At 55.7% G+C, this 18,329-nt stretch overlaps 2 protein-coding genes across 2 annotated transcripts; one reads left to right on the plus strand and one right to left on the minus strand.

Annotated features, from left to right (window-relative positions):
• Positions 1-363: 363 nt before the first annotated feature.
• On the minus strand, positions 364-7,955 carry OOSP3 (oocyte secreted protein family member 3). The gene is made up of 9 exons (XM_074996035.1): positions 7,886-7,955; positions 4,938-5,116; positions 3,742-3,854; positions 2,999-3,102; positions 2,354-2,525; positions 1,898-2,009; positions 1,424-1,607; positions 1,009-1,233; positions 364-620 (listed from the first exon to the last, which is right to left on the minus strand). The coding sequence occupies exons 1-9, from the start codon at positions 7,953-7,955 to the stop codon at positions 364-366; spliced, it is 1,416 nt and encodes a 471-aa protein (XP_074852136.1).
• Positions 7,956-9,388: 1,433 nt separating this feature from the next.
• On the plus strand, positions 9,389-17,116 carry TCN1 (transcobalamin 1). Its single transcript, XM_074998566.1, has 9 exons — positions 9,389-9,464; positions 10,226-10,408; positions 11,476-11,625; positions 11,843-11,995; positions 12,159-12,337; positions 12,775-12,961; positions 15,382-15,571; positions 16,304-16,422; positions 16,818-17,116. The coding sequence occupies exons 1-9, from the start codon at positions 9,389-9,391 to the stop codon at positions 16,877-16,879; spliced, it is 1,299 nt and encodes a 432-aa protein (XP_074854667.1). The 3' UTR covers positions 16,880-17,116.
• Positions 17,117-18,329: the final 1,213 nt, after the last annotated feature.

Here is an 18,329-nt window from a genome sequence, read left to right on the forward strand (position 1 = left end):
CGTGAGCAGCTGCACATGCTCTCCAGGAACCTGCGGAGTGGGTGTTCCAGGGGCTAGCCCTTTGGGGAACACCTGCAGTTCTGCCCCTGCCAGGCCCAGAAGTGAGAACAGTGCTCTAGTCAGGAACTGGTATTTGTTGGAATTACTCTGTGCTCACTTGTGCCCTGTCCCCACGTCAGCTGCTGCCAGGCACACCTGTCTTCCCCTTCAGGATCAGATGCTGTTCCCTCACAGCCATTCTGGGGGTGCTGGAGTCCCCATGTACCTTCCACCCCAGCTGCTCCCCCAATGAGGAACACCACATGCTTCTATCAACTGGTTTATTTCCCGCCCCCCCCCCCCCCCCAAGAGCTGTGTGGGGGTTTACACAGAGCCAGACTCCCTACAGGCTGCAGCCACTGCTGCATGAGGTTTCTTGGAGGCTACATTGGAGCCTCCAGCACCTGTGGGTGCCATGGCAACAGCCCCTGACTCCCCCAAAGCAGCATCAGCAGCCCCCATCTGGTATCCTCTGTGGTAGCGCTTTATGGAGCAGTAGCAACCCAGGATGCCGAGGAAGACAAAGATGGTACCCATCACTGCTATGGTCAGGGTGGTGACAGAGAAGGGGAGCTGCAGCCCTGTAGGGGGAAACAAAGCAACAAGCCCATCAAAGCAGCCTGATTCCAACAGGGGCAGATGGCTGCTTAAGGGCCTCAACCCACCAAGGAACAGCCTAGTAAGGTTCCTTCCACCCACTCCCAGCCCCCTCTTTGCTCATGGGACAGGGTGGCTTGGGCCTTAGTGGTCATGAGGGGAGATCTGGACCGGACCTCTTCCAGGAGTGGGGGCCCAGACCAGTCCACACAGCCCATGTTGGCAACCCCATTAGTTCTGCCAGTTGTTTAGGCAACAAGACAGCCCACGACATTGCTCAATGGATCATAGGCTGCCAGATGGGCATAGAGCTGGTCTCAGGCCAGTCAGCCACCCCAGCCCATGACAGAAGGCAGCTCAGAGCACACTTACCTGAGGAGTCCTTCATTTCCCCTCTCACGATGGGGTTTGCCGCCCGGTTGGGAGAGAACAGGACAGGGTGGATGGCTTTAGGGGTGCCAGGGATGGCTACTGTGGAAGACAATGGGACCACCCCAGCCATGGCAGAGACGGGATCTGTGGCAGAGCCCAGTGTAGCAGATGAATTGGAGGCCAGCTTGATGGGGCCAAGCTGGAGGTCTGCTTCTCCAAAGAGCCCTGCAGGAAAAGAACAGCCATGCTGGGAACAGACAGGATCCACCCCACCTTCAAGGCCAGCTCCCAGCACAGGGTGAGGCAGTAAAGGAACAAGTTCCCCGTGCTGAGGAAGGGCATAGAGATGTTAGCCCAGCCAGCCTTGCCCAGGCCATCAAGGCATCTCTGATCACAGATAGATGGGGGCAGTTACCTTCCCTGTCCTGAGAAAGCCAGCGGCGGCTCCTGCTTGCACAGCGAGCGGGGACAGCACAGCAGGAGCAGTTTTCTCCCTCATGGGAGTACCAGGCTGCAGGGACTGGGTCGTAGGAGCAGGCCTTGTTGCTCTGGCTGGCAAAGCCAGCTGCCACTGCCTTCAGGTGGCACAGGAGGTAGATCTGAAAGCAGAGGTTTCACAGCAGGGTGGGGGCTCTGTATGGGGCACAGGGAGAGCCCAGAACTCCACCCACTGTGGGGGGGGGGTCACAGATGGAGCCTTCTCCACCCCCAAGCACCAACCTCTTCCACCTCCCTCTCTAGGGAGAGCAGACAGGAGCCTGCAGCTCATCTCCTACAGGGCTCTGCAAGGAGAGTCCCTCCTGGAGAGGGCAGCCAGCTTACATGGCCAACCCCCACACAGTGAGGTTGGGCCCTTCTAGGTAGCTCCGGCCCCCTCCATCCCACTGACCTGGTTGTTGGAAGCATTGGTGAAGACAAATGTGTCCAGCTGGAAACGGAGGAAGTGGTCTCCTCGGGGGGTGAGGAAGCGGGAGCGGCTGTACTGCCCATCTACAAGGCACCTGTGGGTAGGAGGAGAGGATAAATGCTTACCCAGCCTGCTTGAATCCATGGGGCCAGCTACCATCCTGGCTTCCAGACTGTCCCCCATGGGACAGAAGACACTGCTTAAGCTGGGTCTGAGCCAATCCCAGGGGTGGCGAGGCAAGGATGTGTGGGGATTCAGAACAAGGGTGGAGCAGCCAGCAGCCTGCTGAGTTGCCTGGAGATAGAGATGTTCAGCTCATGGCTAACCCAGAAGGCTCCAGCTCCCCCAGGTTTCCTTCCCAGAAGTCTCCATGGGCCACTGCTGCCTTTTTCTGCTAGGCAAACCGGCCCTTCGGTACCAGACCCCACACCCACTCACCCATGGTCTGTGATGACCTCATATTTCATGGCAGACTCCACACTTGGCCTGGCCACACACTCGTCCACATAGATCTTCAGAGGTGCATGGCTGCCCGATCTCAGCGATGCCTGGATGTTGATCAGGTCACCAAGGTAGTAAGTGGGGTCAGACAAGGGGGATGACCAGGTACCTGAGAATAAAGTGATGCAGCAGATGACTGCCCAGGGAGGGGCTGGTGAACCATCCTTCCCTGCTCCAGGCAGGACCAGAGCTGTCAGAGAAAGGGTATCTGGCAGGTATGGTCAGCAAGTAGATGAGAGGGAATCCAATGGAGGCTGCAGGGCGGGATGGGGGTATGCAGCTGAACAGTGGGGGCTGTTGTCAGGAGAGGGATCGCTCAGGGCAAGAGTGGGGTATGGGCAGAGCTGTAGGAGAATGCAGGGTGGAGACACCTTGACCTGACTTGGGGCGCTCCACTTCCTCTTCTCCCACCCCAGAGAATCTTGTCCAGGCGTGGGCCTGGGAGTCTATTCCTAGCCCACCTCCAGGAGACAAGCCTCACCAGTGGGCTCGCAGATGTGGGGCTGCCATTTAGCCACAGGCTGGGTAGGGTGCACGGAGGCTGACCAACTAGCAAGGCCCCCTGAATGCAGTGGCACTCACTGTCATAGACATCCAGGGCAAAGGCCAAGCGCTGCTGGTGCTTTAGGGTGGAGCCAAAGGGGATCCAAGTGGGCCGAAGGTTTGAGGAAGAAACATTCCCAGTCCTGCAAGAGAAGAGGGAAGGAGTCACTAGCTCTTCCCAGGACCTCCCATTGCCTGCTGGCAGGTGCTGCTCACCTTTGGCAGCCATTGGGGAGCCCCTCCCACACACCCCCTGCCCTGTCAGGTGGAAAACACCAGCAGGACTCCAGGCACGCACTGTACAGTTGTCTCTGGAGCCAGCCCAAGGCTGGGGTGGCCAGAGCTGCAGCGAAGGAGCCAGATGAGACTTTGGGAACCATAATGCATTAGGAGTTCAGCCTATTACCTTGCTTCACCACATGCCTGGTGCAGTGCTAGTACCAGCCACATGTGTCAGCTTTCCACTGGGGCAGGTGACAGGGAGGTCCCCAGCCCATCCGGTCCCACCCAAGGCTCCACTCAGTTGTGCCTCCCCTGCAGCTGAGCCATGGGTATCCCAGACCCAGGCAGCTCCCGTTAACCCAACACCCAGCTTTGGTGCTGCAGATGGGGCAGGCCAATCCCAACCTCAAAGCTACCCAGGCCATTTGCAAGGCTCAGAGGGGCAGCCCTGCAGTGCCCAGGCCACTCTTGGTGAGGGGGTGAACAAGCCTGGGGATAAAGACTCTGCTCCTTGAAGGAAGTTGGGACAGTCCTCAGCCCCATGGAGGATGCTCACTCACCTGGGGTAGAAGCAGTCTATGGGCAGGGAGAAGGCGCTGGCCCGGCTCACACCCTGAACAGGAGAAGGTCTGTAGTGGAGGAAGTTTCTGTAGTGGATGGCATCAGGAAGGAGCTGGGCAGACAGAAGAGTCAAAGGTTCACGTCCCCCAGAGTTACTCAGCCAAAACCAGCACCATCCACCCAGCAGCATGAGACCTTGTCAAGTCAGGGCCCTGGAGGGTAGTGCCATGGCAAGCCAGCAGCCTCCACCACTGGTGAGGCCTCTGAGCACCAGGTCTGGCCCCCACCACTCATCAGCTGTGGCCATTCAAGGGGCAGGGAGCAGAGACACTCTGGCCAGAAAGTGAGGTTTGCTGCTGCTCTAGCAGCATCAGGGCTTGAACCTAGCACCAGGAGCTGTTCCTAGAGCTACGGGAATCCATCTTCCAGCCAGGAGCCCTAGCAGGCTCCATCCCTGGATCAGCCCCTGGAGAGGACATGCATTCTACCTGTGCATCTCTTCAGCCATGATCACTGATCATTAAGCCCCAGAACCCCTCCCCATTGTGGAAGACAGTTAACCAGTTCCCCTGGTTGGGGGGGGCGGGGGCGGAAAACTAGAGATGGACCAGAGGCTCCCTTCCAAAGGAGGCACAGCGAGCACATGGCAGCCTCTGGAGACAATTAGTCCCAGCTTCAAGGCTGGGAACGTCCCACTTGAGCTCACCCCAGACACCACCTCCTCCTGGGAATGCAGGAATTTGTGGCAGGCAGGAGTTCCAAGCTATGGTTATGGATATCCTTCAGCACTCAGGCAGGACCTGCCCACCAGCTGGTGTTACCCCAGCACTGACTTGCCCACTACAGCTGCTGCAGTGCAGGGAAACTGTGTGCCCCTCCCATCAGATACCCACATGCCTTCTCCCCAGGGCTTCTCTGCAGCCAAGGGCTTACTCTGACAGATCCCATTAGCCCTCTCCTGCAGGAGTCAGGCTGTATTTAGACTTAACCTCATTGCAGCCAGCCTGCTCCTTGCCCAGCAGTGGAAAGAGCATAGGATCCTGGACTGCTAACACCCAGGAAAGGTGGGTTTCCCCACAGGGGAAAGGGGAGCTTTGCTGGCAGGGGGGCCTGAGGATGGAAGCCAGGCTGTACTCAGCAGGAAGAATGACTGATGCCCACACATGTACCCAGCCCCACTGGGCTCTGCTCTCACCTCCATGGTGGCCCCACATGCTGATAGCACATAGTCAAGCTGGAATCCATCTGTCCCAACGGCAGTCACAGCACAGCCAGACCCCAGCATCAGCTCTCTGGCAGCAACAGTCACACCATTCCCAAAGAGATCCTTCAACACCGTGATCCGAAGCCGGGAGCTGCCGCACACCACTGACACTGCACACGGTGCAGAAAAATCCCATGTTAGCTTGTGTTCTGCTAAAGCACGTAGCAGTGTCAATGTTACATGTATTGTTTTATGACAGTTTCATACCCTGTTCTGAATGAGAATCTATTTGGTAAAGGTGCAGCGGGCAGATTACTATGTGATGCAAAGGCAGGAGTAGACCCTTACGGTCACCATTCTGTGGTGCTTATTGAACAATTGATTGCAAAAGAATTCAGTGATTGTCTTTGAAATTGTAACAAGGTTCCTGTGTAAATGTTCATCTTGATTTAACAAAGAACTCAACCCTGTTTGGCACAAAGGAGAAGTGGCTGTGTTGAGATAAGTGAAGGCCATTGCCAGATCAGATGTTCTAGGGAAGTCCTGGGGACAAAGGTGACCACATTGCATTGACCCATGAAGGGGGCAGAGAAGGGCCTGCTCCTGCTGTCATCAATCCACTGGGACAAGAGCAGTGATCAAAGCCAGCACAATGAAGCAGATGAGGATGACAAGAACTTAAAATGAGCACCCGTCCAATGGTGACGGATTTCTGCATGCCTGTGAGAATCTCCCTGATCCTAATGAAGGACGACGACTATGGAAAGAAGCTATTTTGCCACCTTGTGTGTTTGTCGTGTCCCCGACTGGAACTACAACCTAGGCTGAGGGAACCCAGTTCCTTCCCTCATACTTGGCCTGCTCAGCTGCCAGGCTAAGGGCAGTAGCTGAGTGGTCACCACAAACCTCACTAGGCAGGGTGTGTGCATGTGGGTGTGTGTACATGTGCTAGCTGCTTTGCTGTATTTTACTAATTGCAGCCTATTGGCTTTCCCCTGCAGGAATCCCAGGTGCTTCTTACAAGCACAGGGTTTGACTATCACAGCAGCCTCCAGACATAACCCTCACCTGGGATTTACACCACTCCCACAACAGAGCAGGGGTCAGGGACCCCCAGGCAGCCCAGACACAGTGACACTGGATAGTCACATCACTGCCAGGCTCAGAGCCAGAATTCCAATGGCTCCCAGCAGCTCCTTCCTCTCCCTTCCGAGCACTCAGCCCAGGCCTGAGAGGTCACCCACTAACCCTGGCAGCTCCCTGGGTCCAGCTGCCAGATCTGTGCTAACAGGAGAGGGGAACGGCCCATGGCCCCAACAGCTTGTCCCCTAGTTACTGCAGCCCAGGGGTGCACACTGGGTAATGCAGCAGGACAGAAGCCCAGTTCCAGCAGCAGAGGAGGGAACATCAGTGACAGAGGAGGTCACAGCCAGCGACATGCCCCTTGCACATCCTGAGACTGAGCCAGACCATTCTTGGTGATGTAGGAGCTACAGAGCCAAGTTGCTATAGCAGACAGACCAAGGACATGCAAGGTGCATTGGACTCAGAGGGACACTACACATACTCTGGTGATAGAGCCATACCACAAAGCCCCTTCTGCAGGCCAAGCTTAGCCCAGCCAGCATTTGTCCTGCCTGTAGGCAGAACTTTTCCTAAGTCAATAGGAACCCCTCTTCTCTTGTGAGCTGTTTACACCCTGGGTGTTCTCTGCCAGCACACACCATGGCCTCCCCCATGCACACAGCTGCATTGGCTGACACCACATGAAGATCTTTCCCCACTCTGCCCAGAGCTGAAATACCAGCCAGCTGCCTTCAGTCCTGTCTGATCACCAGGGCCGAACAAGGAAGCTCTGCAGCAGCCAGCTGATCACTCAGGTGGTGACCTGTCTCTGACAAGCCAGGTTAAAGGCAGCAGAAAGTAAGACCATCAACCCCTGAAGGGCCCAAGAGGCACCCAGGAACACCCCTGCCCCCAGCAGCACCTCACCACACACAGCTACTTGTTACCAGGTAGCCCAGAAGGGGTCAGGAAATTTAGACATAGGGCAGCACCCACCAAGTCTGTGGGTGCCTCTGAGCCAGACTCCCAAAAAGCAAGCTATCCAGAAAGCCAGCAGCCACCCCTTACAGCCTTCTTCACCAACTGCTGCAAGCAGGAATAGAACCCACAGCTCTTGGCTCAGCACTCTCCCCCACCCCCCACTTAACTAGCCACTAGGAGACACCACCTTAAGAGCTCATTCAACCAGAGGCACCAGGATGGTTTCCTGTTGGGGTGGCTACTGTGGCTTCATTGCTGCCAAGCCCCAAGAAGCCTCTCACAAAGCCAGAGGGGTACAGCCTTTCAGAGTGAGGTCTATGAAGAGACCCACTCACACCTATCCTGCCTCAGGGAAATCACAGGGTGGGAGCACAGTGGAGCCCAAGGTTCTCCCAAAACATTTCCCACCCCAACAAGTGGGGGACTCTTCCTTGAAGCAGCTGGCAGAAGCAGCAGCTGCCACTGCTCTACAAAACCCATAAGAGGCAGGATCTTTTAGACAGCCAGTCAAGGGCATTACCTCACCCAACATCTTGCTAACACACTGGAACCAACACTGCACAAAATAAGAGGTTGCACTACTCAAGCCCTAGGGAAGTTGCACAAAGATAGTTTTGCAGCCACAGACTGGCAGATGGAGTCATTGCCACACCCAGTTGCAGTAGAGACTAGAATGCCCATGGGGCCAGGAGGAAGCAAAGCCAGCAGTTAAGTCACAGAGGAGTTGCCCAGGACCCTAGCTGCTACTTGCCAAGGGCATACAGACCTAAAAGGCAGGCAATCAGCAGGACCTGGATCCAGCTCAGCCCTTCCAGGTGGCTGGAGCACAGAGCAGGACACCTCTTCCAGCACAACACACAGCCCCACTTGCACTGAGCAGCCCCACACTTTACCTGAAGCATTTTGGGCCCAAGCCCCAGCGACCAAGAGAAGCAAAGCCCATTGCTGTACAAATGCTCCCATCATCCACTGCTCACTCAAGAAACAGCCTCACAAGCAGCAGTTGCCCCCACTGGCTGAATTTATACCTGGGGAAGCAGCACCCAGGTGCCTGTGATTCCCCATTACCTGTGTCAGCCACACTCCGCCCCCACCCCTTGCAGCCTGGAGCTGAGTGAGGGGATGAGGTCAGCTCAGGCCAGGAGGGCAGTAGCTGGCAGGCTTTACCCTGCATCCTTGTTGCTGTTGACTGGGTGCCCAGGGGTGGTTATGTGGCCTGTGCCCAGTGAGGGTAAGTTAAATACTCCACCCACCCACCGCCTGCTGCCAACTTTTGCAAGAGACTTTGTCTGCTCACAACTCCTTTTTAACTGTCAGATGAGGGCCCCTTGCTTCCCTGTACCCCCCCAGCACTTGGAAATGAAAACTCTCACCAACAGGCAAGACCACCTCCAGGCAAGGATCTCCTACTGCTACGCGCAGAGGGAAGAGCTAACTCTCACCCATTCCTCCAGCATTTGGTGAGTGAAGAAGCCATGATCCCTCCCTGCATTGTACTGATGGGAAACTGAGGCACAGGGTGGTTGAGGGCTAATTTTTCAAGCACCCGCTTGCTGTGGGTACCTCATTTGAGACTCCTGGAGCCAGCCAGTCAGAGGTGCTGGGCAGCCCTGACTTTGGTCTAAATCAGTGGAGTCTGGATGAAAGAACTGCCCACCCTGTGAGTCCCCACCTAGCTCTGCCAATGCCTGTCAAGCCTGATCCTTTCCTCCTGCGGTCCCAGACCTGGAGCACTGCCGCACACAGCTCTGCCAACAAACTCCAACCCCAACCCACAGACGCGGGTCACCCCAGCCCTGGCCTCACCCACAGCTCTGCCACGGCCCCTCAACCCCAAGGCCTAGCCCTCTGCTTTCCTAGCCCAAGGCTCCCTGCCTCAGGGTGCCCCTCAGACCCACCCTAAGGCCGGGATTGGCTACACACAATGACCTGGGAAACCAGGAAGGGACAGAACCAAGAAGCCCAAATTCCCTTGGCCTTATCCTGGTGCGCCCCTTCACTGGGGTGGCCCACGGTGTCTGTGCGTCTGGGCAGAGGCATCACCGGCTGTGATCTCACAGCCCTGAGGCCTCCAGTGACAGGTGACCCGAGGTTGGCGGCACCCAGTCAGCTGGGTTGGGGGAATGTGAACTGTGACTGGAAAAAGTCCTTCTAGGTCTCCAGGGTCAACTGGCTCCTCACAGCACCCAGCCGCCTCCGTCTGTGCCTTCCTCTGGGGCGCAGACCTGCCCCCACGGCTGGGCATTGCTCAATGGCTCCTGTCCATCTGCTGTGGGGAAGCAGCGGAGTGAGGCAAGTGAGGGGAAGAGGGCAGAGCACCCAGGTGTCCCGCCTCCTTCTGGCTGATAAATACCACGTCCCAGCACAGCCAGGGCGTGACTGCAGCCGGAGGGAGGATGAGGTCTCTGGTGATCACACTGGCTGGGCACCTGCTCCTGTGCTTCACCCCTGAGGGGCTGTGCCAGGGCTGTGGTGAGTCCGATGGCCTGTGCCACATACCCCTCCCCTCTGCGGTGCGACCTCTGGGAGCCTTTCCCACTGTCCTGCCTGTTGTGACACCCTGCAGGGTGGGCACAGCCTGCTTTTCGCCAGGCTGTGAGCTGCTCCCAGCGTCTGCTGCTGGCTCCGTGTGCAGTGTCTGTCACACAGATACCAGGACTCGCTGGAAGCCGGTGTGTCCAGTTCGCCCAGGAGCTCAGGAGGAGTTTCCCTTCCTTATGCTCCGTCAGAGGCTGAATCATAATAGCCTCATTGTCCCTGCCATCCGGGCCATGGCAGCCTCTCCCCTCCCCTCCCCTACCTCCTCCCTCTCAGACCTGGCCTGGGAAATTTCATACATGGCACCAAGGGAGAGAGGGAGTTGGTAGGGGTCAAGGATGCAGCTGCTTCTGGGCTGGGACACAGGTGACTTGCAGCACAGAACCATGCCAGCATTGGGCACTGGAGATGCAGGCTGGCTCAGGTGCCAGAATCACGCCCTTCTACCTGGGGGACTGCAGAGACAGTGCTTTCCCCTGCCAGGGAGACTGGGGGCTGGGCAGCAAGAACTGATGAAGGTGGGACTAGAAATGGGGTGTGATTGTAGGGGCTAAGACTGGAGTGTGTTAGCTTCCTCCTGGCTGGAGCCCAGGGCCTCATGTTGCCCCTCAGCTGGGTCTGAGGGCTGCAGGGGGGCAGTTACATAGGCCCCCATCTGTGGCTACCCCTGTGTGATGCTGACCCCACCTGCCCAGCCGTGAGCAAAGATGAGCGCCCCCTGGTGAGGGATCTGCAGAAGAAGATGATCTATTCGGTGGATCCTGGTGCTCCCCCAAACCCCAGCATCCTCCTCGCCCTGCGGCTGGCCCAGGACCACAACAAGAAGACAGAGCAGGACATGCTGAACAAGCTGAGCCAGGATGCGGTTAAGAGAGCTGGTAAGGGCTCCACCTCTCCTTCCCCAGCCCAGCCCTGCCCCCTCCACACCCACTGGGCACATGGCACACTGACACTGCCCCCGAAAAGAACCTGCCCTCCCAACCCAGCAACCCCCATTGGCCGTGGGGTCCCCCAGTAACCCCACATATAAATCCAGATCCTGGAAAGGGCCTGGGGCATGTGACTTCTGAGGAGAGGCTGAGGGAACTGGGCTTATTTAGTCTGCTGAAGAGAATTGTGAGGAGGTGATCTGATCGCAGTCTTCAACCACCCAAAGGGGAGTTCCAAAGAGGATGGAGAGAGGCTGTTCTCAGGGGTGACAGGTGGCAGAACAAGGAGCAATGGTCTCAGGTTGCAGTGGGGGAGGTCTAGGTTGGATATTAGGAAAAACTATTTCCCTAGTGATGAAGATGTGGAATGAGTTACCTAGGGAGGCAGTGGAATCTCCATCCCTAGAGGTTTTTAAGTCCCAGCTTGACACAGTCCTGGCTGGGATGATTTATCTGGGATTGATCCTGCTTCAGGCAGGGGTTGGACTTGATGACCTCCTGAGGTCTCTTCCAGCCCTAATCATCTATGATTCTAAGGGGAATGGTAACCCTACGACACAGCCATCCCCAAAATATGCAACCCTCTGCAAGATATAGGTGACCCCACAGAAGCCCCAGAAACAGAGCCATCTCCCCATGGTGCACCACTGCACCCCCCACAACCGCACCCATCCCATCACGTCCCATAGCACCTCCGTCGGGTGCAACATTGCTGGTGCCGGAATGGCGGCTGCCTCCGGGAAAGCATGAACTGGAAGGCTGGAAGGGAGATGAGAAAGGCCAGGAAATAACGAGCAACTGCTCGGCAGGAACAGACAGGCAGACTCATGGGGGCGGAGGGTGACAGAGGCAGATCCCAAGGTGGGCTGAGGTTCACGGAGGCTGGGGCTGGAAGGGCGGGGCAGGGGGCAGAGACAGAGGCTGAAGCTGGGGCAGAAGCTCAGGCAGGAAGCACAGGGGCCAGTTTGCAGCCTGGCCCAGCCCCACTGATCCGTCCCTGGCGTGCTGCCTTTCAGCCTCATCCTTCTCCTCGGGCCAGGTGGCCCTCCATATCCTGGCTCAACAGGCCTCCTGCTCCGATCCCCGGCGGGTCTCTGCAAGTGGCTCCACCATCAACCTAGTGCAGCTCCTGGAGCAGAAGCTCGAGAAGGAGCTGCAGAACATCGGTGAGGAGCCCAAGCAGGGGGAACCCTGCCTGGTTGAGTTCTGCTGCCCTACGGTGGAGTTCTCCCATCTCACCCCGCCTTTCCCTTCTCTCTCCCCAACATCTCCTCCCCTCTCAGGCCTTTCCCACCCACCGCACCCACCCCTTCCCCCAATGTCCAGGCCATAGTCTATGAGTATATCTGTGGCTAACAGGTGTTTCTTGGGCTCTCTCCCCAGCCATCCATGACAACCCCTTGACCAGCTTCTACCAGCTCAGTTTGGATGTGCTGGCCCTGTGCCAGCTGAACGGCTGCCTCTCACCAGCCAATGCCAGCGCCCTTCTCAGCCCAGATGACAAGAAGTACTACCTCGGCGGCCAGTTCTCTGTGGGTGGGTAAAGGCCCACATGTTCCCATACCTAGGGGGCCAAGGTCCGAAGTTGGCATGGACTGGGGTCCCCGTGACTGTCCCTGTGGAAGTCAGTGCTGGGATGACCTCATCCCTCACCCATCTCTGTCCCATCTGAGCTGAGCTGCTTTTCTGTTTCCTGCAGACACTGCTGCCGTGGCTGTCCTGGCTCAGGTCTGCCTGCTGACCACGGGGCAGCCCCTGCCCCCGAAGGTGTCTGAGAAGATCCGACAGAATGTGCAGTGGCTGGTGAACAAAATGCTGGAGAAGAAGGCAAGCGACGGCTTGATCGGGAACATCTACAGCACAGGGCTGGCCATGCAGGTGAGGGACCAGAGTCCCACCAGGAATCAAAGGGGCTGGGGCTGAATTCTAACTTCACCCACAACCCACAGCCCCTGCCATAGTGGCAGAGCAAATGGACAATTCAACTGTGGAGTAGTTAATGTCAACAATTTGTATCATCAGTAGGCTTCAGAGTTAACAACCCCACATTGACATAGATGAAGGCAGCTCTGCCAGAGAACAAGAGAGAACAGAGGATTACCTGCAGATTCTGACAGAAGACCTTAAATATCCCTCCCTTCAGCTTAAATGACACTCACCTTCCTGCTCCCTCTTGGCTGGGCTAGCTGGATGTGTTCCTGTAGCCTTTTCTCAGCTGCCTTTGCTCACAGCCTTGTCCTCTATCACCATGTCATGTTACGCATGGGTAGCCAGGCCCCAGCAGGTAACCCTGCCTTCCCTTCTGTCCTCCACAGGCCTTGTCCGTCTCCTCCAGCTATCTCAAACCCAGGGCCTGGAGCTGCCCCCAGACTCTGAGCAGGGTTCTGGTCGCGATTCGCCAGGATGCATTCAAAAACCCCATGGCTGCTTCCCAGATCCTCCCTTCCCTGGAGAACAGGAGCTACCTGGACGTGAGTAGGCTCAACTGCTCCATGGACCCAGGTAAGAACAGCAGACCAAAGGCAGCACCTCTAGGGTGGCTAAGTCTGGAGGCCCTGTTCTGCCAGCACAGGACATGAGAACTGGTAGCACCAGTCAGATCTGGGGGGCAGGAGGCGCAGGTGTTACTGATAAACAGAGCCATGCAGAGGAAGGGTGGCCTAGTGGTTAGGGCACTTACCTGGCATTTTAAAGACCTGTGTTTAGCTCTGCGCTCAGCCAGTGACTACCTGGGGGAGGAGTCACTATGGGTACAGCTGCACTGAACAAAAAATTGATAAAAACCCAACACCACCCAGCCTGATTTGGAAGCAGCAAGATTTGGAACCTGGGTCAGCTGATACGGGCTTGTGGGGCTCATGCTGTGGGGCTAGAAAGAGGAGTGCAGGCCAGAGAGTGGGTTCTGAAATCCAGCAACGGGGCTGGGTTTCAAAGCCCAAGCCCTACTGTCTACACTGCTATTTTCAGCCTCAGGACTCTGACCTAGAATCAGTGGATCCAGGCTCTGAAACTCACTGTTACTGGGGTGGGGAGGTTGTTTGACTGGTTTTCTTTAGGGTGATTGTTGATTTTTGTCTGTATGTTTGGTTGTTTTACCTTTCTGTTTTGATGTACAATGTCTCCGTGGCTCAGTTTCCCATCTCTACAATATGGGTGATAACACAGCCCTGCTTCCCCCGGGGGGTTGTTAAGCATGGTGGTGGAGCTATCTCAGGCACCTAAGGCAAACGGAGCATACGTAACAAGGAGTAGGTGGGAAATGGATTACCCATCCCATAAGAATTGTTGACATCTCAAAAAACTTTCCCATCCTAAATGAACACAGAAGAGCATTAGAATGACCCTAGTGGGTCGGACCAAAGGTCCACCTAGCTCAATATCCTGTCTGCCAACAATGGCCAATGCCAGGTGCACCAAAAGGCATGAACAAAACAGGTAATCATCAAAACAAAAAAGCAGTCCAGTAGCACTTTAAAGACTAACAAGCTAATTTATTCGGTGATGAGCTTTTGTGGGACAGACCCACTTCTTCAGACCATAGCCAGACCAGAACAGACTCAATATTTAAGGCACAGAGAACCAAAAATAGTAATCAAGGTGGACAAATCAGAAAAAAAATGACCAAGGTGAGCAAATCAGAGAGCAGAGGGGCAGAAGGGGGTGGGGGGAGTCAAGAACAAGAGAAAGCAAAGTATGCAAAAGAGCTCCTATAATGAAGTCGAAAATAACGTGGTTTGAACTGGGATGGGAATTTTCTAGCTCATTATGGGGCTCATTTGCATACTTTGCTTATCTAATTCTTGACTACCCCCCCACTCCACTTTCTGCCCCTCTGCTCTCTGATTTGCTCACCTTGATAACATTTTTTTGATTTGTCAACCTTGATTACTATTTTTGGTTCTCGGCCTCACATATTGAGTCTGTTCTGGTATGGCTGTGATCTGAAGAAGTGGGTCTGTCCCACGAAAGCTCATCACCTAATAAATTATTGTATTAGTCTTTAAAGTGCTACTGGACTGCTTTTTTGTTTTGATAGTATATAGACTAGCACGGCTTTCTCTCTGTTACTAGGTAATCACAAAGTGCTTCATCCCTGGCCACCCATTCCCAGCTTTTGACAAACGGAGGCTAGGGACACCATTCCTACCCATCCTGGCTAACAGCTATAGATTGACCTATCTTCCGTGAATTTATCTAGCTCTTTTTTGAACCCTGTTAAAGCCTTGGCCTTCACAACACACGAGGCTGTAAAAGCAAGCAAATCTCAAAAATTTCCACAAACTGAAAATCCAATAACCCAACACACAAATAAATAATTTGTTTTCCTGTTTGGACAAATACAAATGTTTCCTTTTGACAACAACAAAAGGCTTCGACCACACACATAAATTTACTAAAAGGTTGGTCCAGTTGGAGAAACCACAACTTTCCAGTTTAGAAATCGTTTTAACTAAACCGTTTTCAAGGAGGAGCTTCTACCAAGCCAACACTGCTTCATGAACAGTTTGGAGGCTGCACTGGCATTTATCAGTGGGGAAAAAAAGGTTCATTGAAAAATTCCTGCCCACGTCTAATTGTAGCCCACGCCAAGCCAGTGCAGTGCTATGTCATTGGATGACTTAGAGGTGAATAGGTTTCAAGCTAATGATCCTCGTCCTTAGCTCAGTCAGTGGGGTGTTATTGTCATGCAACCAGAGGCTCTGGTGTCAACTGCAGCTAATCTCCTGACCAGGGGGCCATCACTCAGATCCCTTTGTCTTTCCTTCTTTCTCTTCCTCCCCCCTTGCAAGTCTGTGCTTCCACCCAACTCCTGGTAAGATCTGTGGATCTCCACTTGACTGGAGTCCCGACAGTGGGAGACTGGTTTCCTCCAAAAAACATGTGGCTGCTCTTCATCCTCTCTCCTCTTCCTCCCCACACAGATAACCTCCCGCTATCCACTCCCAGGCCTGCCCCACCCACTAGCCACCCACCCAGCATCCGCGTCATGTACACTGCTGCCGATGGTGTGAACCACACGTTCAGTGACTCCATTCAAGTCACTGTGCCCCAGGGCTCTGTCTTCTTCAAGGTGATGGTGGTTGCCCAAAAGAGGGACCCCAGGAAATTCAGGTACTCGCTCAGCCTGGCACCCACCACTGGTGGCAGTAACAGAGAACAGGCCAGACGGTAGCACAGGGCCTTTAGGGCAACAGGGATGGGGGAAAAAAGAGGAGTCCCTTGGTGGGTGTGGGGAAATGCCCCTGCTAGTCCCACCATGTGGGACTCCCACAGCCAGCAGTTTGCCAGCAGCAGGTTAAACCTGCGGGGCCTGGAGACCAAGGCACCATATTGGGAGGGTGCAAGGCAGGGAGGGAAGCAACAGCAGCTATGTATACTGGGATGCCCCTTGCTCTCCTTCCCAGTCTCCTGACCGTCAGGGAGCGAGGGGAAAGTACCCGGCTTGGGTTCACACCTCTTACTCCTGGCTGGGGAGGGATGGGGGAGAGGACTGATTCACACAAGCTGCATACTTTCCCCTCGCTCCCTGACAGTCAGGGGACTGGAAAGAAGAGTAAGCAGCATCCAGGACATCCAGCTCTGCCTTCCCAGGCCCTCCTGAAATGGAATCAAGGCTGGTTTCTCTGCGCCACTCAGCCAGGCAATGTCTCCTTGGCATGGGGAGATCAGAGCTCAAGTAGGGGCCAGCCCAGCTGCTTCTCAGTGCTCCTCTGCAAAAGGCATGGCAAGGGGGTCAGTCTCACCGTGTCCTAGGTAGCAGCCACTGTGGCGTGGGAGTCGGGGGGGGAGGCTATAAGGCAGTGGTAACAGGCCTCCTTTATGAGTCTGTCTGTCTGTCCATAGCTTCACGTACACGCAGAGCTCCTGGGGCCCATACATCACCTCCGTGCGGGGCCTGAAGGCGGATAACAACCAGCGCACCTACTGGCAGCTCCTGAGCAACGGCGTCCCGCTGAACCAAGGTGGGACGGCTGGGGAGAGCGGAGGCGGGGAGCTGTGTTCCCAGGAAGCTGAGCGCTTGGGTGGCTGCCCAGGAGAGAGTCAGGAGCTGCCCAGCTGATTGGCAGAGCGCCCCCAGTGGGCAGCTGTGTCCCTGCTGGTGATGCACAGCCGCACAAGTGCCTTGGTGTACCTAGCAAAACTTACTCTGCCCACGGATGGAAAGAACTTCAGGGAGCCCTGGTGGGGAGCCATGGGAGGTGGGAAGGGAGGGAAGAATGGGAAGGGAGAGGCACAAGAGGGGATGAGAACCAGAAGACAGACCATGCCAGGGAGGGGCTGGCATGGAGCTGGGAGGCTGAGGGCCACTGATCTCCTTTGCATCTCTTACCTGTCATTTCCTCTCCTCTCGTTCCAGGTGCTGGGGACTACATCGTCTCCAACGGGGAGAGGCTGGAGGTCAGATTCTCCACGTACTGAGCTCCTGCGCTCTGGCCAGCCTAGGGACCGGCGTGCGCCACAACGTGCAGCTTGCTCTCATCTCTCCACTGTCGTGAGATTTCAGGGCTCAGTAGCCCTGCCCATCCCCCACCCCCAGAGCAGGAGGTAGGACAGGCGCCTGGGGACACCTGTGTCTTGCATTCACATCTCAGTGGCTGCTTCCCAAGCTCTGCCTGTGCCTGTCTCGCACTCCTACAATAAACCTTCTGCTGCAGCCAGCTGCACGGTGAGGGTTGTTCCAAGCAAGGAGAGGGGCTGAGAAACTGGGAAGGGTGCTAAGGAGGCCTCTGATGGGCATCCACCATCTGGAAACACAGCACAGCAGCAGGGCTCATCCTGGAGCAACCAGCCCATCCATAGCACTGGCCAGTGGGAGGCTGGGCTCACCCAGAGACACTGTCTCCTCCATGATACTGGGCAGTGAGACACTGGGCTCACCATGGAGTCACGATCCCCTCTGGGGCCTGGGCCGGTGGGGCACTGGTTAGTCGGTCCCCAGGTCTGGGATTTCCCCTGCTGTGGCACTTCTCTGTAGCATCACTACTGGTCAGTCAGTAGGGCCCTTGGCGTAGCAGGACAGACTGAAGAGCACTGCTAGTGGAGAATGGGAGGCTAATGGTGTTAAGAGCCCAACCGTGCAGCCTGGGCTCCATGTCTCACCCACGCTGACTCCAAGTCCCCCGGCAATGGCTGATCTGCATGGGAGGGTGATAATTTCCCTACTGCTGCCAGCCTCGCCATGGGGCCTTTTATCCCTAGCAGTGGGGCCCAGCCTCTAGTGATGAGGGCTCCAGGTTTGAACCCAATTCTGTGAGCAATAGGTTCCCCGGGGGGTGGTTCTCCTCCTGGATCTGGGCACTAGAGAGACCATTCAGGGCCTATCTTTCAGGGTTCAATTTCGCACGTTTGGTGAGGACGTGCAAAATCGACCAAGCCGGGGTGAGCAGTTGACCCTGGTGCTCCTGGCTATGACGACTAAGGGAAGTTGACGGGAAAGTTTCTCCCATCGACGCTCTTCAGTGAGGCGGCCAGGTTAAGTCACCTGCAAGATTCTAGCTGCAAGATTGCCATAGCTACCACTGCGCACCTGTGACTGACTCACTTGCCTCATACAGACATAGCCATAGGCTCTTCAAGCCACAGCTCCTCCTGTCACAAGGCCTGGAGTCGGGAAGTACCCCAGGGAGAGGGCTAGGGACACATTTCTCGCGGAAAGGGTTTTTTTCCGGTGAAAAATGAGCTTTCACCGCCAATGAGCGTGGGGGGGGGGGGGGATTTTAAAAAAATCCATTTTTGATCTCATTTTTTAAGGGAAAAACCCGCATTCCGTCCCTTTTTCAGCCGAACACAAAAACAACAACCCAAAAATTCACATGGGGGGGGGAGTTGGAGGTGGGGGGGGGGTCTGATTTTATGTGTGCGCGTGCAA

The sequence above is a fragment of the Carettochelys insculpta genome, chromosome 6 (assembly GCF_033958435.1).
Source record: "Carettochelys insculpta isolate YL-2023 chromosome 6, ASM3395843v1, whole genome shotgun sequence".
In the NCBI taxonomy this organism is placed as follows: Eukaryota; Metazoa; Chordata; order Testudines; family Carettochelyidae; genus Carettochelys; species Carettochelys insculpta.

Coding starts and splice junctions, on each gene's coding strand:
- OOSP3 (XM_074996035.1), bottom strand. CDS start 7,955: ATGGGAGCATTTGTACAGCAATGGGCTTTGCTTCTCTTGGTCGCTGGG. Junction 2,526..2,998: donor TGCCCTGGATGTCTATGACA/GTGAGTGCCACT, acceptor CTTTATTCTCAG/GTACCTGGTCATCCCCCTTG. Junction 621..1,008: donor GGAAATGAAGGACTCCTCAG/GTAAGTGTGCTC, acceptor TTCCCCCTACAG/GGCTGCAGCTCCCCTTCTCT.
- TCN1 (XM_074998566.1), top strand. CDS start 9,389: ATGAGGTCTCTGGTGATCACACTGGCTGGGCACCTGCTCCTGTGCTTC. Junction 11,626..11,842: donor GAAGGAGCTGCAGAACATCG/GTGAGGAGCCCA, acceptor CTCTCTCCCCAG/CCATCCATGACAACCCCTTG. Junction 15,572..16,303: donor AGGGACCCCAGGAAATTCAG/GTACTCGCTCAG, acceptor GTCTGTCCATAG/CTTCACGTACACGCAGAGCT.